Source organism: Lathamus discolor, chromosome 1 (assembly GCF_037157495.1).
Source record: "Lathamus discolor isolate bLatDis1 chromosome 1, bLatDis1.hap1, whole genome shotgun sequence".
In the NCBI taxonomy this organism is placed as follows: domain Eukaryota; kingdom Metazoa; phylum Chordata; class Aves; order Psittaciformes; family Psittacidae; genus Lathamus; species Lathamus discolor.
In genome coordinates this window covers 101,707,371-101,732,597 of record NC_088884.1, presented here as the reverse complement: position 1 = coordinate 101,732,597, position 25,227 = coordinate 101,707,371, and the positions used below count along the sequence as shown (strand labels likewise).

At 39.0% G+C, this 25,227-nt stretch overlaps 1 protein-coding gene across 11 annotated transcripts in view; it reads left to right on the top strand.

Moving 5' to 3' along the window:
* NR3C2 (nuclear receptor subfamily 3 group C member 2) overlaps nucleotides 1-25,227 on the top strand; it is a 210,086-nt gene that overhangs the window by 101,802 nt on the left and 83,057 nt on the right. For 10 of the 11 annotated variants that reach the window (XR_010614563.1, XM_065688358.1, XM_065688332.1 and 7 more), the window contains one exon: nucleotides 16,599-16,738. Coding sequence is in view for 10 of the 11 variants with exons in the window: in XM_065688358.1 (XP_065544430.1) it covers nucleotides 16,599-16,738 (140 nt within the window). In the remaining variant the exon portion in view is untranslated. Of the gene's footprint in view, nucleotides 1-10,903; nucleotides 11,161-16,598; nucleotides 16,739-25,227 lie in introns of those variants that run through there. The other variant, XM_065688390.1, reaches the window with a different exon arrangement.

Here is a 25,227-nt window from a genome sequence, read left to right as displayed (position 1 = left end):
ATTTGCTGAAACAATAGTTAGCAGGCCCAGAGATTTGGACTGGTTGGGGTGAGGAACAGTTAATGCAACTTTGCAGCAAAAGACATCTCAGAAAATCTGAGAATAAAGGCCTGTACATTGTCTTTGTCAAGTAAACCAAAGCTTGTAATACTGTTAACCTCCAGGGTTTCTTCTGACTTCAGCAAAATTCAGCTGCTAGGGCAAGCTCTTGAATTGGCAACTCTGGAGAGTGTTTTCCATCAAGGCAGAACATTGCAGCTTTTCGTTGTTGGAAAGGGCACAAAGCAAGGCTTTGTCCCCACCTTGATCTGCCTTGGTATTTTGTAGACAGAGCTGCTTCTTGACGTTTTTGGAGGCTGCAATAAAAAAAACCTGCATGCCATGTTATAGGATTGTGGGAATTTTCAACTTTCTGTGATTTTTGCGTCAAATCCAAGGTGACGCAGCTGATAACCTGCAGCCTCCTCTCTGCCAGCAACTGCAGTTGGTTCCCAAATTCTTGAGAGCCAGGAGGGGCTGACTCTCCAGGGTATTTTGCCAGACAGCTTGGCCTGAGCACGTCTGTGGGGGAAGCTGAGGTCCTTCTTCAGCCTCACTCCACTAGAAAATGTGCACATTAACAGAGCAGGCTTGACACTTGTAGGCAATTTCTGCTACTTCTGCAGCAAGTTGCCTGAGCACTGCACTTGACAAGAGTCACGAAAAAGGATAACAAAAGGCAGAGCAGTATTTGTGAGATTAAAGCAGTATTTCTGGAATGAAAGAAGCTCTGAACTTCAAACAAGTGCTTGGTATGCATTTACTTTTATTAACGTTCCTGTGTATGACTGTGAAATTTGGATAACAGCCTTGTTTCTTCCAAGCATTAACCGGTTTCTTTTGGATGGTCTTTCAGTCCTTGCTGGTATAAAAGGCCTGGAAAAGGTTTTAGGTGTTAAGTTCTCACAAGTGTTTTCAAATACGCATCTTAGAAACACCATTTTAGTCGATACAGGAGAACAGATGGAGATCTTCAAAGAGTAGGATAGACGGCGTGCTGCCCGAAGCTGCTTTCTATGGACTCATAGAAATCGGAATGACTCTGAGGCAAGTCTAGGAAATACTGCGAGCATGTGTTCCAGGGAAGTCTACGTCTGTAGTCTAAAACCACACAAAAGACAACGACACTATCCACTTTGGTCAGGCTTTTGCAGGTTCAGTAACTAGACTTCTGTAGGTATACACAAAACTAGAACGTGTTACTGGGGGAAAGCAAGCAAAAAAAAAAATTTGAATCAGATGGGTATCTAGCTGGTACTGTGCTGCAAAAATGGGGTTAATTTCTTGCCAATTTAAGATTAAAAAAAAAAGCAAAAATCCAACTCTTCCTACACAGAGTAGTAGGATTTAATTCACCATCACAATGGCAGCTCTTCTGCCAGAAGCATGCAGAAAAACTTTGGATATGCATAGGTATCAGTGATAGCACCATGTCTTATGTGCAGTGTGATGCTACCTGCCATCTTATGTGTGCCATTTTTAGAGGAAGTTGATACTTTAGCTTCAGAAATTCTGAATTGTAAGAAAGAGTATGAAAGAAAGCAGTATCCAGTCCATTTAGGCCCAAGTCTTCTGCTCGCTTTGACCAAGGAGCAGGTTTTCCACTGTGTGTTCATGGTGAAGAACTGTGGGCTGTGGTAATGGCACCGCCACTACCTGTGAGCTTAGTTCAGATGAGCTGGGACAGAGGCTGCTAACAAGATCTGTAATGGCTGGTTTCTCAGATGATAAATTAGTTTTGGGTGAACCAAATCAAACATTCACTCCTGTCACAAAGTGGGACTCCTGGCGCGTTTCCCTGGAAAGGCCAGGATGGTCTGGGGGAGTATGTGTGAGTATCCAGAGCTTTAAAGCAGTGGTAGCTGTTGAAGCACTTTTTGCTGTCAACTCCTTGGTTATGGTGGTAAGACCCTACATTGAGCCTAAGGAAAATAAGTTTTATGTAATGGTGAGTTCTTGCCTAATAAGTTTTGAATGTCAGCCAACTTCAGTGAGATTTCACAGTAGCTAGCTATTACCTCTTTAAAATTTTTGCTGTTGTCTCTTACCGTTTCCATTAAAATAAGTGACTAAATGCAAAAGAAGCACCCGATTAGTGCCCCCCACTAGAGGAAAGGTGGTAGTTCGCAGTTTTGCAAGTGGGAAGGAGGAAGCCTTAGGATGCAAAGTTCCATTATTCCTGCTCCTGAATAACAGCTTAATTTAAAAGAGTAGTAAAACTATTTTCATGTATGTTGGGCTCAGCCCTTGCTCTGTTTGGTGTAAGTTGAAGTATTTGGAAGTAAGAAGAAGTTGTAGGTCTCTTAACATTTTGTGGGCTCCTCTGTCAGGAGGTGCATGGAGTGAAGCGGTCTGAAGCCTGGATGCTTCAAGGGGGGATTTCAGGGTCTTATTAGATCCTCCAGCCATGTAATAAAGTTAAGTTAAACTGTGATTGCTACAATACTCAAAACCATGGGTCCTTAAGACTTACTCTTTGTTGAATCATCTTCTTTCTTCCTCAAGTGCTTACTCTGCGTATTGCACATCTGTTTATAGCAGAAATAATTTTGGTGGCTACAGGGGGGAATAAAAAAAAAAAGCTGATTGTTTTAGAATAGGCAGAAATTCAAGGCCAGGCTGGATGGGGATTTGAGCAACTTGGTCTAGTGGAAGGTGTCCATTGCCCATGGCAGCTGGTTTTGGAACCAGATGATCTTTAAGGTCCCTTCCAACCCAAAGCATTCTGTGATTCTATGAAATTGCTTTGTGGAGCAAAGAATGTGTGTCATCAGGTTCTTTCTGCTTGGTTTTAATTGCACTCTGTGTGGAACTTGTGTCAGTGAGTGGTATTTTGGCTTAACAACGAATGTAAATATCGTGGTCCTTGCTATAGAAAATTGAAAATCTGTGCCACAGGCAGGCTGCATAAATGAGATCTGGGGAGTGATCGCTTAGCAAGTAATAATGTTTGCTCACGCTGCCGTACACCTTGATTACTATGTAAATTGTGTAAATTTATGCATAAGCACATAATTATGCACACTCAACTGTCAGTTTGCCTCTAGAATAACTTGCTTTTGTGCATAAACAGTTAAACATCCTTTTCCTGAAATGGGAGGGATGATGGTGTTTTTTATTATTGTATCAGCTCTCATTCCCACTGAAGTTAAGTACAAGCTGCCTTCCAAAATCACGGCCTGCTATATATTGCCAAAGTTCTGACAGTATGCAGCAAAGGATTTAGGAGAGGAGCTGGGGCTGTGTTAGTTGCAGAACATAACTTCCTTGGTCTGTGTTTTGCTTAATACTCTCATTTTCTTTTAGTCTTTGCTATATGGGTTTCAGCTATTCAGCTAGGAAGAGTGGTAGGTACAGTACTGTGTATCATTAGTATGTGAGCGGTAGAGTGAATTTCAGCTGAATAAAAATGAATTCTTTGACTTGCAATTGTGAACGTTTCTAGTTTGCCTTGACAATCCTGTCAAGACAAATTTGAACTTTGTCAGCAATTGTGATTGCTTGTGGGAGAACTACCAAAAGCCTTTGCTCTAGGTATCAGTCAGTGATTGCAGCCCTCATCTGCTATTTGACCAAAATTTTCCATGGCACTCAGCAGGCTATTACTTGTCACTCTGACATATAATGGAGGGGTATTTTAATTGATTTGAAAGTTAAAATCTATAGTTATTTAATACAGTATAACTGTATTACATGTCAGCAGTTACACTTGCTGTGAAAATAGGGGAAGGGGAATTAAAAGGACTCGGGCGTTGGAATATTTAAAAAATACACATGCGGTTGATTTTGCCTTCCACAAGCTATCAATAGAACTTTTATTTAGTTAATGGGAGCTGAAATTTCCTATTACTGTTGATTTTTAAAGGGATTCTTGTATGTTTAACTGTATCTTTGAAGGTTCAGTAGTACTTCTGCTCAAAAGTCTTCACTGTTGTGCTGAGCTCTGAACTACTGCATTTTGGCTCTGATGCTGATTTGTTTTAGGACCTAAACCATTCCTCTGTCACAATGTCCCGGTGTTTAAAATAGGTATAGTTTTATGCAAATCAGGGGGTATGTGAAATTAAAAATTGCAAGTCACTCAAGACTGTACATACAGCATGAGTGCTGTCAGTGCATTTGCTCACATGCAGGTTCTGTATATGCTAGAGTATGAGATAATGTGTTCTGGCTCTTCCTAATTGCTCTTGTGGATGCAAGTATATGCTGTCTTTCTAACTGGGGATGGTAATGATTAGTCCAAGCCATCTTTTACTATGTGTCCATTTCAAACAAACTCTGTTGCAAGAGAGAGGAAAGCTCTACAAAGATGAGTGTCTCGCATCTTCCCCCTGCCCTGCCCTCCATTTGTTTAAATTACTTAGCTTTTTAAGTTAAGAAGAAGGCTGGAAAGAATATCTATACATTCCTTCTACAATAGTAGAATGAAAACTAGGCCTGTTGAATACTCATGAATGTATCTCTTTTTTTGGCCCATACTGCCCTCCACATGAACTACAGGCAAGGGAAAACAAGAAGTGTACAAATAAAGGTGGTAATCAGCAATATCACCACCAACAGGAGTGACTGCACTTCACCTTGTAAATATAAAAGTCAGAATCTCTGCAGATTGTCACTATGTGTGGCAGGGATGGGACAAGTGGGAAGTGATGTCCCTGTCTGAACCGGAGCTGCTACTTGCTGTGTTAATCCTGTTAATCACATTTTTTACAAGCGGATAGGAAGCTTGAGGAGGCTGTTTCACCTGTGACAATTCACAGGTTGGATTTGGATCAGAATACTTCCACAGCTTTGATATTTCTTTCAGTGTATTTTCTGAGAAGGTACCACAGAGCCCTTTACCAGTCATTTTAGACCAAGGACTCACTTGCTAAAGCTGTGCAGGGTAGATGTTTGCCTGCTGAAGGTAAGGCAGGAGGAGGGTTGCATAGCTTCTTATTCACACTGAAGAGAAGATTGGAGTGTTTTTCATATTTTACCCTGGCTGGTGAATACTCTCTGGAAACATGAGAGAAATGAAAAGCTGACCTATAGGGAACAGTTCAGCGGAGGAACTTCACAGTGTGCTGATGAAGACACATAACTTATGGGTTATATTTGAAAACCAGGTGGTGGAATTGCACACCTAGAACTTAAATCTAGTGTGTGATGAGTTTGAGGTTTGTTTTGTGTTTCCAAAGCAACTCTTCATTTGCAGCCTTAGAGTAGCATCTTTATATTGGAGATACCATTTGAAGAAATGATGGCTAGAGAACTTGATAAGGTTTTGGCAGAAATCCAATTGCACACTGTTGGTAAGCATCCTGACAGGCTGAGAGATTGGAAGATGAGTCGTAGGCTAGATGATGTTTGCGGATAGGCGCAGGCAGAGTCCACTGAACATGTAATTGGCCAAGCAAAGAAGCCACAGTTGGATAAATGAGGGGTTGTTGCACAAGGGCCAGCTTCACCACTCAGAAATAGGCCACACTGAGGTCTGACTGCTATGTTTCCCTATCTTGTTTTTCTGTTTTTTTCTTCTTCTGCTTTTTCTCCTTCTCCCAGAAGCTGATGGGTATGAATCCCACATCTATTTGTCTTGTATTGCCTACTCAGTGCAGGCGTATTCACCTCACCGTAACCCTTGCATGTTCCTCAAACTCAGAATCATAGGTTGGTTTGAGTTGGAAGGGACCTTAATGATCATCTGGTTCCAGCCTCCTGCCACAGGCAGGGACACCTTCCACTAGAGCAGGTTGGCCAAAGCCTCATCCAACCTGGCCTTGAACACCTCCTTGGATGGGGCATCATGACTTGTTTTTTATTGCACAGTCAAAAGGTAGCAAAAGCCCATGAAGGTAATAAGGGTAACCGTAAAGGAAGTAAAAGTGGAAATCACTGTGGCTTTTCCACCTTTTAGTTTTAGGAAGATGTTTTATCAGGACCATGGTAGAAGGTGGAAAAGATGAATTTGTGAGCTACTCCAATGCCTGTGTAGTTCCCCAACCTAGAGCTCTGCAGGAGGCTTCTTGCTGCTTCTATCAAGTAATAATTTTCATGCATTAAAACACCGTGAACAGCTTGAATTTCTTAAAATGGAAAAATGTTAGTTAAAAATGAAGTCTTCATTATTTCAGATAGTGTTTTTTAGAAGTCACAGAAGATATTTCAAAATAATGTGACTATTTGCCTTTTAAAATACGTGTTCATCAGAGATGGTGGTAAAGTTGGGAGTTCGGCATTTACTGTATCATGTGAAACAAGTGCCAAGCTGGAAACTTCCAGCAAAATGTAAAGCACTGTGCCTAACCTTATTAAGGGTTATTACCTTTTGATTAGTAAGATCATCTTCAGTGGATTATTTCTTTTTCCAACCTTCCTTGTACAAATGCATGCAGAACTTGCTGCATGTAAGATATTTAAATCTGTTCATGCCAGGAATTTCTCCGATACGCTTGTGGGCTTGAGTCTTATTACTTAGTTCTGCGTTGGTAACTCATACCAAATAGTATTGTGAGCTGTCTGTTGCCTTTCATTTTTCCCTATGCCTTGTTTATGAAGTTTAGGTTAATGTGCAGGCTTTTCTACTTATGTTTTCTGTTCCTATGTGGAATTATAATATAGCATACATCGGTACTGCTAATATGCTTTCAGCATCCATCCTAATTATGTCTTGTTGGTTGAGGGGGGCACAAGGGACTTGAAAAGTACCCCCCCCCCATCCTCCCCTTCCATTCCCCCACTGGATTCTTTTAGCTCAAGCAGTAATTATACATGTTGCCCTTCGAAGCCTGTGGGATTGCTCTTATGAGTAAAGGTCTGCCATACTGGGGCTTTTATGTGACAAGTTGGAAAATAGCCTTTGTTCCCATGGTAACCTTTTTTTGTGCTTTGGTGCATTTTTTCCCTATGGTTTCATGGTTGCTCTGGAGGTTTTTCTATTGTGATATTTTAATCCCCAGTAGACTGGGGATGGCAGTTCAGTTTACTTTTTGCTATTATGACACATAATATATGTATTATTTATTTGAGTATGGAACTCTTGTAAACTTTTTATATTGTGTGGTGAAGGCATTAGTGGTGTGGTGGCTTTCTCTGTAAGCACTCAGAAGATAAAGCAAACAGTTTATAATAGGAAACTGCATATGACTGGACCAAGCTGCTTCTGTTATAAACTAGTATTTTTGATACAGGCATTATTTCAGGACTTATGGGGACAAGCCCTTGCCAGACATACAAGGTAGGTTTTTGTCTCTGCAACAGAATGACATTTCTTAAGGTTGAAGATGGTTAATACTTGGTCTTCAATGTCATTTCAGGTTGCTGTAATAAGGGTTTCATAAAATAAAGCTTTCAAGCAAAAGTGAGTATTTTTAGGAGCTGCTTCTTTACACTCTGAGGGAAGAACTTGAGGAAGTAGTGAGCTTTATTTTGAAAAGTGGAGGCTTTTTAAGGAGACGTTCGTATTACTGATAGCATCTCCCTGCTTTGGGCTGCTGTGTATATTTTTCTTTCTTCCTTTTTCAGTTTGTCTTAGAAATCTTCAGTAGCGGAGCAAAATAGTCACAGAGTCTTGTCTTGCCTGCAAGTGGTAATGATTTCCTGCTGGTGTCCCCACCAGCAGGTGAACCTCCCTTGAATCCCTGTGTTTTATGCTGTTTAAAATACTGCTTAAGAAGAAGGCAGCAGAGCATCACTGAGTAAAGAGCATCACTGAGTAAACACCACTATGCTCTTGTACAAGAGAGATCAGGATAGATGATTAGTTTACATATTTTCTAGTGATGGAAGATGATGCCATGAAAAGCCATGTTTCTGAAGCTGTTTCTCTTCCTTTGTAGTCAGGGCAGGTGATCAGGTGCAGGAAAAGAGTTAAATGAACTCCCTGCTCCCACCCCCAATAGACTTTCAATAATTAACTAGATCATTTTCCAGATAAACTGTTCCTGCCTTATCTTGCCATACAGTACATAGCAATTTATAATCAGCAGCACAGATACCAACATTGCATGCATTTAAACTGCACTCATTCTATAAGTAGACCAAATATGAAAAGTTAGAGAGAATGCACTATAAGGCTACTGTTGTTCTCTAGCTTCCAGTTGAAGGTTTGCTCCTGATAGGGAACTCCCTGTTTAGGTTGGCCATTCCATTTCAATAGATAAATATGTGTATGTACTAAAAAGCATGCAGAACAAGTCAATTTTATTTCCCTGGGGCATTTGGATCTTGGTACATTGTGACAGTAGTTAGAGGAGAAGAGTGCATTGTAGGGGAGTATTAGGAGGACGTTACACTTCTCTGATCAGTAAATCAGTGGATGAAAAGTAGATTTATTTCCCTAGAAGGTAAGCGCTCCTCAGTTTCAGTCCGTCAGAACACGGTTTTGTTTACTCATAAGTTTATATTTTATACTCTTTAGTTTATATTTTTTCTATAGTCAACAAATTATTTGAAGGTAAAATTTGGATAGCCAGCTAGAGTTCCTACCGAAAGATTTCAGTAGAGAAGGTCATGGAAAAGTCAAGGCTTACAGTTGGATTGAGGGAAATGCTGGGTCCTGTCAGTATCCACTAAGGTAAATGGAAACTGAAGGAGCTTAGTACACTTGCTTCATTTTGTAAAATCAACATATGCCTTAAGGTTAAATTAAATACAGGAACCTGTTCACTGGTGACTGCAGCACAGGAGAACCCATCGGCTTCTATTTGCAGAATAAACACTGGAATTTAAATGCTTTTTTGGGTGAATCTTTTTAGATTTGGAGGGGTTGGGAAGAAAGGAGGGAGCCTTTTCTGTTACCAGTGTGCATCAGAGTTTGCTTGTTAGCATAATTAAGATCCAGGTATGAAAGTGTGGTATATGACCCTTAGGCATTGCTAAATTGAGTAACTTCAGGTAAAAGCTGGAGCTGCTGAGGAAAGAAGTGATCTGATTTCTCGGTTTGTGTTCTCTTTAACCATACGTGCTTTAGCCTCTGATTCCTACAGGTTTCATCATACTACATATGTCTTAAAAGAAAAACAGAAATTGAAAATACGGGATTAATTTTGTAATCTGGACATTTGTATTAGGGTTGTAGTGTTTAAAGTTCAAACAATTGGAAGCTTTCTGTCTTGGAATAGAATATCTGTACTTAAAAAAGAGCCAAATAATTGAGACTGACCACAGAATTAAATATACTATCACAGCTACTGGATTTTCTGGGTGTTGGGTTGTTTTGTTGGTTTTTTTTTTTTTTAATTTCTTAAAAATAAATCTTCGAAGTTGTAGGTGGCAAAATAAGTTCATTTTGGTGAGATACTGGTCCATTGCTTTGCGTTACAAGAAGTAGTACTGGATTGGATACATTCTTCATCATAAGCTGAAACAAACCAAATAAAGCTTAATAAATGGTAATCCAAGCAAGAGTTTCAGGATCCTGAAGTTTGGTGCTTTCAAAAGCAGCTGGTTATAGCACAAGATGCTATTTTCTACATAATTTTTCTTCCTTACTTTAATTTCCTAAATATTTCACATCGATAATATATTTTTAATGGATGTTTTTCTGTTATCTCTGTTATTCTAGTAGAGAAAAGATGTTAAAGACAAAATAATAGTTCTTTGCTTAACCACATATATTACTTAGACTGATACAGTACTCCAGATGTCAGAGTAAGGGTGCACTGCTTCAGATGTTATGCTTGATGTCTGTCATGCATAATATGCACTGAAGAACACATCTTTCCTAAAATACTTAGAACTTGATCAAGATTTCTGAGACTTAAAGTTTTTGTTTGGTTTTTCTAAGGTTTAGCCTTAGCAAAAATAATCTTAGCTGTTTTTTAAGGCTGCAGGTTTAGGGGCTGGTAGTGGCCATAAATTCCTATGGTTTTATTCAGTACCACTTCTGTAATGTCTGCCTTCATCTCTACAGGAGCAGGGTAATGCCCTGAGAAGCTCAGCCAGCAGAATTTGCAGCTAGGTTATTTTGTGCTTTGTATGCCTCTCTGCCAAACATCAGAGGGTAAATGTTGCTCTGCCTGCATGCAGGAGTGTTGCTGAGGCTCAGGGGTGGTTTGGTTTCAGTGGTCCTTCCTCATCTTAGTGTTCGTGATGTCCCATGTGACTGCCTTCTCCTCTGCAAACATGATAGTTTCATCTGTGCACCTTTTCACTTCTCTGTGCTTTCTTCGTCTGCTGACAAGATTGGTTTATATAGTCTGACATTTAAGAAATACCATTTTCCAGTCTGCTAACTTGCTTTATGCAGGGAGTTACAGGAAAGAGCCAGGGTGCCTTCCCGCAGTAAAACTTCTTAAAAAATTCAGGCTACACAAGGTAAAAATGATACTAGTCAAACCTTACCATTGACAATTAAAATCTGGGGTATGATACATGCTTATGGTGGAGGTCATCACCAAAACATCATGGTGTACTGACTGAATAATCTATTGCACAACTGTTGACCATAATAGCATTTGCTAAATAACTAGTAGTTATCTTGGGCAGTGAAATTATTCTTTCTATGTGAACACATGCAAAAATAATGGGGGTAATCTGAAGAGGATGGTTTTGCTGTCTACTGTGATGGCTGAGTGGATGTTGAGTTAAAGAAAGGAGAGCTGCTAGAGAAGTGACCAGTCAATGGAAACAGATTAGCTGTGGAAACCAGGAAGAATTCAGGGGAGTATTTGGAAGGGAAAAAAAAAGTGTATTTCTAGGGTAGCATAAACTTGGTAATCAGTCTCTTGATTTTAGTGCCTGGTTGCACAGAGTTGTGTTGCCCATTCGGTGTGGGAGTTTCTTGTCTCTCTTGGGCGGCTTTGACTGGCTTGTGCATTGAGGTTAGTGAGGATCAAGCATGTGGGTGTGCTGCTGCAGTGGCATGACCGGCTCGGCGGCTCTTGATCAACTCTTGGCCGCCTCCTGATCGTCTGAGCTTCCTCGGGTGTGAAAGACGGGTCGAGCTCTGGTCTCCACGCTCAGTCGGACCATCCATGTCCCGGTTGTGAAATACCACTGAAATAGACAGCTCTTGTTTTGGGCCCCAGGAAGATTGGTTTCAGTATCTGTATGTTCAGAGTTAACTATGATGTTCTCCTGTGCCAGTCCCCAGTAGAAGAGGATTCTCGCTGGAGTTTACACCCGTTCAGAAATGAGGTGAGAGGGTAGAAGGAAGATGCTGGCAGTCTTTGCTTCTTGAATATCCTGGTTATTCTTACTCTTTAAGTGGTTGTTGTTTGGTTGTTGGTTTGTTTTGTTGTGGTGGTTTTTTTTTTGGTGAAAATATAATGCTCACCTCAGCTTCTTTTTACCTTTGTTTTCCCATAGCTTGCTTTATTGAGGTGCACCCAGGTTCCTTCTGTTTGTTTTACTACCAGAAAATTTCTGTATGAAAAAAATCAGTGGTGTGAAATTAAAAAGGACTCATCTAGATCTCATAATAATAAAAGTGCTGGGAACAAATGAGTTTGGGATTCGTACTGTGGCTTATGCTTCTTTGGAGTGCTTCATTTTATCATCAGAGAAGCATAGTTTGTTTAAACTGTGCTCCTGTATGACATCTGGTTTGAAAAGTATAATAACCTATATAATCAGCTTCTAAAATGCTGGATTATCTGTGGGTTTATTGACTCTTCTTTACAAAATCTGTTATTTCTAATTAATTCTCCACACAGCTATCACTAAAGCTAACTCTCAGAGACACAAATGAGTTTGATGGCAGTGGCTAGTCAAGGTCAGCATTTAACTGCCAGCATTTGCACTGCTGGGGGTAATAAATCAGACTTATTCCTAATTGCATACCCTACAATGTGACAAATGTTAGTGGAGCCATCTAAGCAACCATTTTACAAATCATTTAGAAGATACATTTGGCATTGTTAAACTGCTCCATGCTGCCCTTGGCTGTAAAAGCATTGTGATAAAATATGTATGCTCTGTTAGATCTCTGTATTTGAATCCTGCAGCGTGTGTGTTCATGGGGGCGTGTGTTTGCTTTTCCCCCCCCTTTGTGTTGGAAATAATGAGAAAGGCGTGAAAATAGTACCTAACCAGCCTACGGAAACCACTGGCTTCTGAAAGCAGTGATGAGTATCCAGCGCTGTGGCGCTATTTCGTATTTCCTGTGTTTGCAGTTAGAAGTTTATATTGAGAGTAGGTTGCTGCCTGCAAGAAATTTTCTGGGTCAACAGTAGTCCATTGTGTCAAAGTTTAAAAAAGCCCTGTTGAATACCAGAGCAATAGTTGTTGGGCTCTAATATGGATTTGGGCAAATGTTAAAGAGTGTTTTCACTTGGTCTAAAGCTTAAGACTCAATCTGCTGTGGCCCACAGAAGCCATTAGATTTAGCATGTCATTTAAATAGGTATTTGAAGCAGGCTGATTGTTTTCCAGAGGCGCAGTTGTAAAGTTCCTTGAGTTTTTTGGGTTGTTTTTTTTTTTGTGTTTGGCTTTTTTTTCCCTTTTATTTTATTTTATGGTATCCATTCGTGTTTTGACCAGCTCCTGTATTTTTCAAAAGAGAGAACAATTTATTGCCTAAATAATCTGGGTTATTGTAACTAAAGTGCTAACCTGGAGCAAAACATCGAACTGAGCTTAACAAAAAAAAAAAAAAAACAGAAAGTAATACAACCTAAAATGAAAGTGATATATAGGTCTGTTATAATCAACTGAATTTAACACTTTGGTTTTACCTATTAAGTGTTAACCTGTCTCTAACTTTTCCTGCATACCAGTTTACATTAGGATTACTTGTTAGAAATTTATGGGATATTTCTGTGGAAAATTAAAGAGGGAAATATTTACCTTGGAGCATGCATGAAAAGCACTTTCAAAGTGGGCCTTTTTCAGTGTAGCGTGTCTCCCTGTAAACATATTATAGGTTATAGAGCTATTCTGATTAATTATTTGGTTTAATAAAAGTGGTTAATAAATAGTGTGTTTCGATGTCATAAACACTGGGTATCTGGCCTTGAGACAAGGGCAGAGGAGTGGTTTTGTCACCAGTCAGATCTTGATGCTCATCTTCTTCACCATGGTTAAGGCACTAGGAAACAATACAGAATAGAGAATACAGAATACAGAAGAGATCCAGGAGAAAAATGTGTGAGCATCCATGTGTGCCCTGCTGAGAAAGAAAAGCTTCTCAAAAGTAAAAAATAAAGGGAGAGTTGACTTAATCTGAAGTTTAGCAATATGATTTCAGCATCTTTTTTTGGACTCAGCTTCTTATTATTATTTGCAAGTATGTACAATTACCACTTTACCTTTGCATGTGGTAATATAACAGCATTTGAATTGGTAAATGCTTTGGTGTAGCATGGGTGAAAGAGAACATAAGAGGTGTTAAAAACAAGCCAAAAATTGTTCATTTGAAGACATGAGCTGGCACAAGTTGGAGGAGGTTAAAGTACCAAGAGCTAATATTAATGTTTCCTTGCAGTAGAGTATTTGAGAATTGCTCCATGTTGGATACCTCTGTTAAGAATGAAAATACCTCATTTGTGTTTTAAGCTATTCCACTTTTAAACTGATTAAAAGGGTGTATGGGGAGTTAATTGAATTTTATTCCAGAATGTTAAGTTTCCACCTGTGATGCTGTGGTTGAGTAGTTGAATACATGCTCTGTATTCAAGCTGTACCTTCATCTTTCAGCTATAGTCAAGCCCTTCATTTAGAGAAGCACTGTATAAAATATGCTGCCGATTATGTTTTAGGTAGGCATTTAATAATAGTTGTGGATCAGCTGGTGTCTCAATGTGTCTTTACTGGCTTTTTTTACCCAATAATTCTGTGTAAGTGAAATTTTGTAGGGTAGCTTGTATCTAAAAAAAGGGTCTCCCACCTTCTGCAAATCCTACATGACAACTTTCAACCAAAAATAATACGTACTTATATATATAATGTAGAGGGAGAGTTTGAGCATGCATATGTATATATATGTGTGTGTGTATATATATCTACAAAGAAATAAAAAACCACACAAACACACACACCCTGGAAACCTCCATTTCTCCACAGGAAGAGCTCTCTAACAGAATTACCTTTTTACCTTTTTTAGATATTAAATAAAAATACACTGACCTTTTTCAGGGTAGAAAGACTAGGAATTTTTTTGCTAGTCTTATGAAGAAATGGGAACATGCAGCATCAAAATTACAAATGCCCTAAGACATTTTGGTGGCATGTTATAATTGAAATGTTTCCCTTCCCAGACAAAATACTGCTGTTTGCAATGAAAAGGCAAAAAAAAAAAAAAAAAGAAAAAAGGAGAAAAGAAAAAAAAAAAGAATTTTCAAGGAGTTAGTTTATTTTTTTCCAGGTTGTTTACATTTTCTCTAGAAAGCAGACACCTTTTGAAGAATTCTGTTTAATGAGAAGCTTCCTATTTTTTGTGGAGTATGAAATATGCTTGAGGGAGAAGGTCCCGTTCATTACCTAAACAAATTTGAATGCAGAGCTGAATACCAGCAGAGTCTCAGCAAATCCTGAAGAAGGTACCATCCCTTAGGGGTAGATTAATGCAGCATGCATAGGTATGACAGTGACTTGAGCACACAGAACTTACTTCAACATAGATTTGGTGAGGTTTTCCTTTGTTTTACTAACAGATGAGCTAATGCCATCACCTAGCAATTATCAAGTAGTGTGATGTTATGTAATGAAAGTATAAATAGCATAATGACTAAAACTAGTAAATCTAACAGACTAGGGAGCAGACGAGCAGGAATACTATTTGGAACATTTTGATTAGCATCTGAATGCTGTCATTTAAGAAGACGTTTAGATTTGATGTTACAGTAAAGCTGCAGGCCAGGAGAGTTGCAGTCCTTGATCTGGAGTGACATTCATGCTGTGCCCCTGGATAAGTCACTTGGCCTCTGTATACCTCTTTAAAGGGAGATAGAAAACTTGAAAAAGGCAAAGCGTGGGTGCTTGAAATTTCTGAGGCAGGCTGGTTTTATCTTATGTTTGAATTAAGGCTACCTGTGAACTTTGTTTCCCAATAACTGACAGACAAGTAGCCTGTGACCCGCAATATGAACTATCAGATTATTTCACCACTGGTGTAAAGTCTCTTCAGGTTGTTTTTGTAAATGTTTGGCAGCATTTAGAGAGATAACGTGAAGAAATGCAAGAGGTCACATTTACCTGGAGAAGAGAGGCTGTGTGGAAGGAGAGACTCCAGAGGCGTGGGAGGAATCCAAAGCTTTTACCTCCTTCAGTATCTGGCACGTTTCTCTAAACGTGCTGGTTACATTAGAGTGGCATTTCCATTTCCTGGGGGAAGAAGGGAGGGAGGAGACTCGCTGCATCATGAAATATGACTTGTTTATGAAGAGCAATGTCTTTTAGTGTTGCCAGTGGAAAATACTTCTTAAAGATACCTTTGAAGAGTCATGGTTTAAGGAGACCCAGCAACAGAAATGCCCTGCCTTTTTAAGAAGGTGGTAGATGGTTGAAGCTGGGTTTGCAAGATGCATCAGCCTGCAGTCAGCATTATAGAATGGTTAGAGTTGGAAGAGAACCTAAAGATCATTTAGTTCAAGCCCCCAGGCATGGGGCAGCCACAGCTTCTCTGGGCAACCTGTGCCAGTGTCTCACCACTCTCAGTAAAGAATTTTTTCCTCATGTCAAACCTAAATCTCCCCTCTGTCAGTTTGAAACCATTCCATTTTTCCTATCCCTACATGCCCTTGTAAGAACTCCCTCCCTAGATTTCTTGCAGGCCTCCTTTAGGTATTGGAAGACTATTATAAGGTCTCCCCTGAGTCTCTCTTCTCCAGGCTGAACAAACTCAACTCTCTCAGCCTTGTCTTCGAAGGAGATGTGAATAATGGTCTCAAAACACATTCATTAATGCTTTTGTTCAGTTGAGGAGTTGAAAGCCTGACTTCTTAATTATCATCTTTAAAGACCTTTGGTGAGAATAAAATAATGTAGTTAATGTCTGGCAGTACACTTACCTGTCAATAACAAGTTGGATTCAATACTTTGGGATGGTTTCTGAATCTCTGGTGCTGCTTTTTTGGCACCTACAGTCATATAGAAGGGTCATCTACACTTGCAGAATGTAAAAAGGCTTCAAAACTACTTTGGAAGTAAGCTTTTAAATTACAGAAATATACCACTGCAATGGCAGGCAGGAATGCAAGCAGGAAAGTGCTGTGCTACTTCATAAAGTGGTCTTTGTGGTTTTATTACAGATATTCCTTAGCTGTAAAGGCTTTAAACAGTCAAGCAAACAGAAAGAAAATTTATAGCTATCAGATCGCTGCCAGAGTGGTTTGTTTATTTGTTGTTTATTTTCAGTTTTAATCATCTGCTACCAATAAATTCCACTGTCCTTGTGGTAACTTCTTACATTTACATTGATATATTATGGGTGTCTTAAACAGACAATAAAAATATTGCGCTTACTAATTAAAGCAATTCATGTATTCAGCGAGGCGCTGCCAGAAAGAGTTGTGGTTGCCTAATTGTAAGGTGCCTTAAGCAATATACCTGTTACAGATTCTTAGTTGAACTTTGCAGTATGGCCAATGTGATTTGAAATACTCACAGGTGTTCTGTTTGTTTTGTTTTTACTGCAGCTCTTCATTGAGAAGTGTATCAACTGGATCTTCAAGACCTTCCAAAGTGTGTTTGGTATGCGGAGATGAGGCATCTGGATGTCATTATGGGGTGGTTACATGTGGCAGCTGTAAAGTCTTTTTCAAGAGAGCAGTAGAAGGTAAGAAAACATGAAAGTAAAAACTTCAACAAAAAAGAAAAGGCAAAACATGCAGGTTTGGTGGTTTTTAATGGAAATACATACACGCATACATGGACCTATGTTTTCCTTTGTGTTTTCTGATGTTGATAAAGTTGTGTGGTGTTAATCTGGACAAAAAAAGAAAAAAAACCCTTGAATAAACTCTGATTACATGTGGTATAATTTGTGTAGAATATTCCAGGGTGGTTTGCAGCGTACACCTTGTAAAGGATCCATTGGTTTGCTTCATGCCACTGCTGAGTCCTGTGGTTTCTCTCCCATCAAAGTGGATATTTTTTTTTTAATTTTTAATGAGCACAGATACAATTGATGTAAACATGCTCCTGCTTCTTCTGTACTGGAGAATGAATATGGTTGTCTCATGCATTGGCAGCCTTATATGACAGTACAACCCACTCAGGTCAGTTATCTCCCTGTGGATACCTCCAGGGCTTTCTACTCAGTAGTGCATCTGCTTTGTCTTTCAGCAAAAGAGAAGTGGTAGATTGGAGGGGAAGCAGGAATTGATCATGATGCTTTTCTTAGATACTTTCTTCATTAAGGACTAGGATTGTATTTTCATGGGGACTATATTTTGATAGATTTATCATCACAGGAGCGTTTTGCTGACATCTCCCTGGTTTATGTTAATTATGGTATAGCTAGTCTTTCCTGGAGTCTCAATAGGAAGAAGTTACTGAAAAAGTGAAAAGAACATGGAGTGGTACAGGACCTCTGATATGTGTTGCCTGTCTCTGACTTGGGTTTCTAGGGTAAAAAAAAGTATTTAATGTGTACAGACTTTGTAAGCAACTTCTTCAAGTGATGAAAATAAAGTTTTTAATACGTGATAAAGCACAAGTGTTCATGGCATGCAAAGAACATAAATACTGTATAGGTGTTTTTAAATCTTTTCTGATGAGTAGATGTTCTTGCAACCGCTGATGAAGAAGGTGATACCTTCTTACTGGTTTATTTTCATGAAGAAAAACCTAGAAGGAAGAAATCAGGCTCTTAATATGGTGTCCAGCTTGAGCACTGAGGATTGAGGTATTGTGTGATGTGATTAATTTTTTCTGTGATCACTAAATCTGCTGCTGATGGCAATAAGGATTTAGCTCTTTGTTAAATAGACCTGCAGGGCTTGTGTGTCATTGAAGTCAAGACCTCATGTAGTAGCTCTCTATCAATCTATTTATCTATCTGTCATCAAAAGTGTCAATCTAATTGCAATGAACTTCACAAAGTTGTAAGGACATGGAAAAGGTTTCCCCCTTGTGAAAGCATTTTCTTTACTGTTGTGTGGTAGCTGACCTCAATGGCTTCATTCCCTAACTTCGTCTTTGAGGTTTTAGTTGCTTAATGTAGCGCATGAAGTGGAGCTGGAAAACCTTACTTATTTTCACTGAATGGTTTACTCCATGTGCTTCCATGCCATATATAGAATCATAGAATAGTTAGGGTTGGAAATGGATCTACATTTATGATGCTGCTCCCTTTTGATGTCCTTCTTGATGTAACCTGCTGGATATCCCTATCTACCTTTATAGGAATTTATGAAAAATTGCCAAGGATTCCCTTTAGGAGTTGACAAGTAGCAAGACTATGTTTGCAAGCCTCAGAAACCAAAATTATTAGGAAAGTATTACTCTCTAATCAGGCATGGAAATGTTGTTATTAGAAGTTATCAGTAATTACTGAAAGTTTAAAAGGTAATTAAAAAATAAAAAAGATGAAGCAACCCTGTCATCCCTAAAAATTGAAGATAGGAATTTTAAATTAACTTAATTTTATTTATTTTTTTTTTTTTTTTTAGAATTATTATATTAACATGTATGTTCCTACCAGTGGGGTGTGAGCACTGTCTAGACTTCTGCTTGGTATGCACATGACTGTGAACTCCTGAAGCTCCCAGTAGCGTTGTTATGCAAACACCAAAAATTTGGCTTGTACTTTCCTGTTTTTATATATACACACATACATATTTATACACACACACATACATTTGTGTGTGTGTTTGTATACGTATGTATGTATAAAAGTAAACTGTAGAGTATTAGCCACAAAGTAAATAACAAAACCATAATATACATTTTGGCTCCAAACAGCCTGAAACTATCTGTGTGACTGAAAACTTGCGTAGGTAGTTTTGTAACAAAAATCTTATGTGGAGTTGTCATAATTTTTTTAGCCAGGTACATGACCAATAAAACAGCCCATCCTGAGGTTCCCTAGTTTAAATAAAATATTTGTAGTAATGTAATCTGTATCATATGTTCATGAGGATTTCGTCTTGAAAAATATTGGTAGTTCAGTGCATGATATAAGTAAGAAATAAATCGAAGTGAAAGAACTTTCTACAAAGGTAGAAGAAATTCTACCTTTAACGTAGATCCTAGGCACACCTGTCTCTGCACTGAGCTAAAGCTGTGTTCCTTACGTAAGTGCTTGCATTCTTGTCTTTGTTGCAAAGAAAACAGTAAAACTCCCTCTGTGAAAACAGAAACAACTTCCTGGAGAATTTATAAATACAGTAGCTAATTTGAGTAAAAATGATTTGTTTCCTCTGCAAGAGATTGTAGTAAAAGAATAAAAGTTAATACTCAAGTTTCATTCACAGTTTCCCTGAAATCATGTGTATAGGCTTTTAAAAGGTTTAATTATGTTTTTCCAGTTACATTTTGCACACTTTAGATGTGTGTGCGTGTGCACATGCATGTGCACGCGCACGCGCACACACATATTTCTTACTAATGTTCAATGTAAAAATGTCAGGAGAAATTACGTTCTTTCAGAAATGGCCTCATGTTCCAAATGTTATAAAATATGGTAGGTACTGCTGGTGCCATTTGCACAGAACCACAGTATGGCTGAGTTTGGGAGGAACTTCTGGAGATAACCTATTCCAATCCCACTACTCAAGCAGTGCCACTTAGAGCTGGCTGCCCAGGACCATGTCCAGATGGCCTTTGAATATCTCAAAGGATGGAGACTCCACAGCTTCTCTGGGCAACCCGTGGCAGTGATTGGTCATCCTCACAGTACAAAAAGTGCTTCCTGGTGTTCAGACAGACAGCCCTGTGTTTCAGTTTGTGCCCCCTTTGCACAGAGCAGCTCCTCCTTGGAGGGGAAGAGGCTTTTGGTCATGAATTGCTACCAATTAAATGAAAGATTTGATTAATTTTAAAAGTTCCATACTGATAGTCAGAAGATACGGTGGGGTGGAAATCATGGGCAAGAGCAACTGGTGTTCAGGTGGAAGGCCAAGAACAGGTGCTCCAGTTGAGCATGTCCCTGCTTATTTCAGGGAGATTGGACTTGATGACCTTTAAAGATGCTTTCCAACTCTGTTATTCTGTGATTCTCTGAAGTGGGGAGACAAATTGTGTCAAAAAGCATGGGAACATAGAGAAAGGGAATTTGGAGCAAGGGACCACTGCACACCACCCAGCTTTTTGGTTCTCTGCTAGAATTGCTAATGTTGTCAGCATGCCTTGAACAGCTTTAGAGTGCCAATTCCTTTGCGCTTCTGTGAATACTATAAAACAGAGAGATTATAACAGCAGAGAACAACTGTGTTGAAATTTAAAAACAAGAAACTACACAACAACAAAGAGACTAAAGCTTGCATTTCCAATTATAAATCTGGTAATTATATTCCCAGTGAATCTTATTTTGGAGACTTGCAGAAAATGTCTAATGAATTTATGAGAAGGAGAGCTGTAGACCAGAAAAATATTGAAATGGGTTTATTGGTGAAATTTCAAAGGTAATTTCAGCTGGAATTCATTACAGGGGTGTAAATTACCGAAGTGAAAAATTTTGGTGTCGAGTAAGCATGAATTTTTTGCTGACTGACTTGATGAACAGAAGTCTTATACGAAGAAATGTGATTGTGTCATTAATATAAATTTGAGCTGCCTTTCAAGCACCATAATCCAGTAACCATGAAAGTGTTGATAAATGGTGCTACTGCAAAAGTTAAAGTCATTTGTGTTTGTACTACTTTTTTTTTACCTATGATAACTATATTGTATGAATTTTTCAATTACGGATGTGGCCAATCATGAAGTTGTTTAGTCTGTGGTCATTAGTAGAGTCATATGCTGAAAATACACTGTACTGTGAGGGAACCTAAAGCACCTGGCCAGTCTTGTCTTCTCTTTTTCCACTGAACCAGCTTTCTCTAAGTAGAGTAACAGGCTTAAAGTCAGAAATCACAGTGGTTCCTCTGTATGCTTTGCATTTTTAGTCTTCCTTTGTTCAAGTTCCAGACAAGTATGAAGTAGTCGGTCCTAAATCAAAATTTATATCACTTCTTAAGTTGCTAATCTCTCATTCTTCCTTTGGCTTGAGGGTGAGAAAAAAGGCATTTTATCATCTGCAAATAGTGCTAAAAACTACAACAAAAATCACCATCTTCTTCAAGTTATTTTGCGTATTTGCTGGGAGATTTTTGACTACTTAAAATGGAAGAATTAAAAAATTGTATTGTTACATAGTTATATATTATATAGTCATAGGGAAGCTTGTCTTTTTCTTAAATACAAATATGTGATGGTCAGTAAATTTCAGATTTTGCTGTTGATATCTGTTCCAGGTTTACCTGGAATAGAGTTCTACTATTTTATATCATAAACACAGATGTTTCATCACCTCTGAAGTGGAAGCACAGTCACAGCAACAGAAGTTTCTAAGGTTGCATTCCTTTTTCACCTGAACTTTTGTTACTTGCCTATTTAAAGTCAGGGTAATTTTGGCCAAAGGAAATCTTTCAAAGCCTGAGCTGATGCTGTCTTACTTAAGTGGTCTCCTGGATATTGCAAATGTGCTGTGCACCTCAACAAGCAGCCTAGGAACAAAGAAATCCTACCTCTGCTATATGTTTTAACAGCAGGTCATCTAAGGTTTTGCTTCAGTAGTGGAAGGGATGAAATTTCTTGTGTAGCAATCTGTAGGGACTCAGCACAGCTGTGGGAACTGATTTTACCTCAAAGATAAGGTCACGGAAGGGAAGTGCTGTTCTTCATCTCCCTTTGTGCCAGGCTGTTCTGAAAACACAGAAACAAACCAACCCGGGCTGCAAGATCAAGGGGTCCAACCCACCAGTCATTTGGGGTGACTCCCAGTCTGCCTTGCCAGACACTGAGGATGATGGTTTTGCTGTAACAAAACGGATGCAGCAGCCTTCCAGAGACTGATCACTGCATGAAGGATTGCAAGCTATTGGCAGCCTGAAAATTCCGCGGTAGATAAATTCAGTTCTTTGGCAAGCAGAGGCACTGTGCAACTCTTTAGTAATGGGCCAGATACATAATATCCCAGGGGAGAAGTGATAATGTTATGCGTAACATGTTGTTTCAGAAGCAGGTAGTCTTTCTATGTTTTTCCTGCGCACTGTAAGTGAAAGAGCTTCCCGAGGCTCTGCACACCCCCAGCAGAAAATGGAGAAACTAAAGCCTGTGTGTGTGCCTTGTATTTTCATTTGAATTGGGGAGGAGAAATAATCAAGGTATGAGAATTTAAATGCTGGTATACATAGCTTTAGAATAATTAGCTTAATCGGCATACTTTAAATTTTTATGAAATACTACCAGTGAACAGGAAAGTTTACCTTGTTGATCACTTAAAGAAGCAGTTGTTTTGGTTTTTTTATGCTTTAGAAGCTGAATTTGATACATTATAGAAAGGCATTTTCCACACCATTTTGTGGTGTGCGCACCCGTGAATTTTGTAGGTCTGTATTACTAGAATTAATTATACATACAGTTCTTCACTCTCCATTCTTCTGTTCATTCACTGTAATGGAATCAGTGTTTTTCCATCACAGGCTGCAATTTTCCTGTTACCCACTTTCATAAGGTCAGTGGCCTCTCTAAATTCGACATCACTCAGTATAGATGTCCATATGTTTTCATAGAAATTTCTATGTAGGATTTGAAGTTGACTCTGTTCCTGACCTGTTGCAAGAATCTGTTTTGCAACCTATCAAACAGAAATATTAGGTGAAGAGCAAGCAGATGGGTGATCTGCTGAGGGCAAGTGAGCTGGTCAAATTCATGTAGCAGCTGCTACTCTTACTTGATATGCTATGGTTAATAGGTGTAAAATAAAATTTAAATAATTAAGTCGTTGTAGGTTTGTAGCTGACACCAGCCTTCCATGCTTTCAGAGATACAAAAAAGACTTTTCCTGGTTTTTGCTCTGGCAGGCAGTATTGCTCAGGGGAATGAAGTCTTTATTCCTGCTCCTAGTTGGCTTTAGTTACTAGGAACTTGAAGTTCAGGAAGCTCGTAGGAGAAAGAAGCCAGAAAGTTTTGCACCCCATAAAGGAGGAAAAAAAAACAAGCAGCAACAAGTGTGACACAAAAGAAATGATCAATAAAGGATGGAGCATATATTACAACTGAATATTTTAACGCTGGGGAGAGATGGAATGGGAGGAGAAGCTTTTCTTGTGGCTCTTGAAATATGTGGTGTGCATGAGAAAATCTGACAAGAATAAATGTTTGATGCGTGTTAAATGTGGATTGCAACACTAATAGAGCAAGTATATCATGGCAGAGTTTCAGGAGGGAGTAGGTTCGGGAACCATCTAGGTGATACAGTATCTTGGTTTTAAAACAAGTAAAGAATGGGTGAGTTCAGCAGCTGCAGTGCTACAGAGAACTGCCTGTTGGTAAATGGCTGGGAATATGGTTTGAAAAAATATTTCATATGAAGAATGCTAAAAATCTGCATTCATTCCTTTTCAAAAGCATTAATAATTTCTTCCCTTCCCCAAGACTTTCCAACATTTGCAATCTTTTGATTGAAACTGTTATTTACTATGTAAGCCTGTGTTGCTGTAGAGTGGGAGAGAGGAGTACAAGGATGATGATTTAAACACAGGCTGCTGTCTAGCCTTGAAAAGCATGCATGATGCTAGGAGGTCTGAGTGCAACTATTCTTTTCATGCTCTCTTTTGTCTGTGTCTTGTTCTTTGTTTTACGAGTACTAATTTCTAGACTGCTTCATCTATAAAATGATGCATTCAGTAGGTGACAGCCAGCCTGCACAAGCACAGTATGCATTAAACAGAACACATATGCAGTGGTAAGATTGGTTTATCTTAGGTAACAGCCTTCCATCACCAGAAATTTAAGCATCACACAGGCTTTCACAAGCTTTTTTACATCCTTAGAGGGGAAATTTTGGCATTCTTATGATGTGGTAGGCACTGAGTTGCAGTAATTGTTTTTTACTTGTGGTTAGGTGTGTCTTAACACATCACAAGGATAACATTCTGGTAGATCAGAGTCTTCCTACAGGTGGGGTAGCCCTGTGACTGCATGTTGATTTAAGGTAGCCACAGATATTTTGGCTAACAAAAGTTCTAATGCCACAGTCATTAATTTAGTGTTTTCTTACATACTTCAACTGAGTTTTCTTTAAAAAGGAGTGGATTTTTTCTGTATGCTGCACAAGGGAAAGTCAGAAATTCATCTTTTAGGTAATAGTTCCAAAGTGTCTGAGCCACTTGTGTAAAGTAGTTATACGAAATCCCTGTTTTCAGGTGCACCAAGTATTTCAAGCAAAGAGGAAAGCGTTCACACCATCATGGTACAAATTACGCTGAAAATGCTTATGTGGAATATTGTATACTTCTGGTCACCAGCATGTTAAAGACATTATGATTTGGAGTCAAGCAAACACATTAGGAGGACTTCTGAAATGATCTGGGGAATAAAAAATGTATCTTATGTCAGGTGACTAAATGCTTTTAGCTTTTTTTAGCTTACCCCAAACGAGTCTGAGTTGGGACATGATTGCTGTCTATAAATATTTCACAGTTGAGGAATAGAGGGAGGAGAATTTATTTTGAACTAAGAACTGTACTGAAATAAGAGCAAATGGGTAAAAATTGCATTAGTTAATTTGATATATTGAGAAGGCTGTAAACCACCAAAAAGAGGGACTTAGAGGGGCACTTTATTGAAAGGAGTCAGGAGGATTTGAGTACCTGCTTTGAAACGGTGCTTAAGAGAGCTAGCTGATGTATTATATGATTTGGTTATCTGAGATAAGTAAAAGGGAAGCCAGAGAGGTCTCTTTTGGTTAATACTGTGTTCTGGTAAGGCTGGAGAATGCATCTGGTTCCAAAAATGAAGGAAGCAGGAGCAGTAAAAGAGAGGCTGAGCTAACTAATATATTTTTAGGGTATTCCACTTCTAATGATGGTGGATAGCCAGATCTTCCTGGGATACAGGACTCCAATTTTTAAAAATTGATGTGAAGTGCTCAGATCATGCATAAGGCACAGTTGCTTTGTATTCATACTGGCAGGTGAATGTCTGTCTCCTGCAATGACTTTTCTCATTTTGAGTTCAGAAAAAAGCTCAGGAGAGTGACGTCCTTTTGAAATAACTCCATCCCATCCAGATAAGCCTCAGCAGGTTCCCCCAGACTCCATCAGGTGACTTCATGCT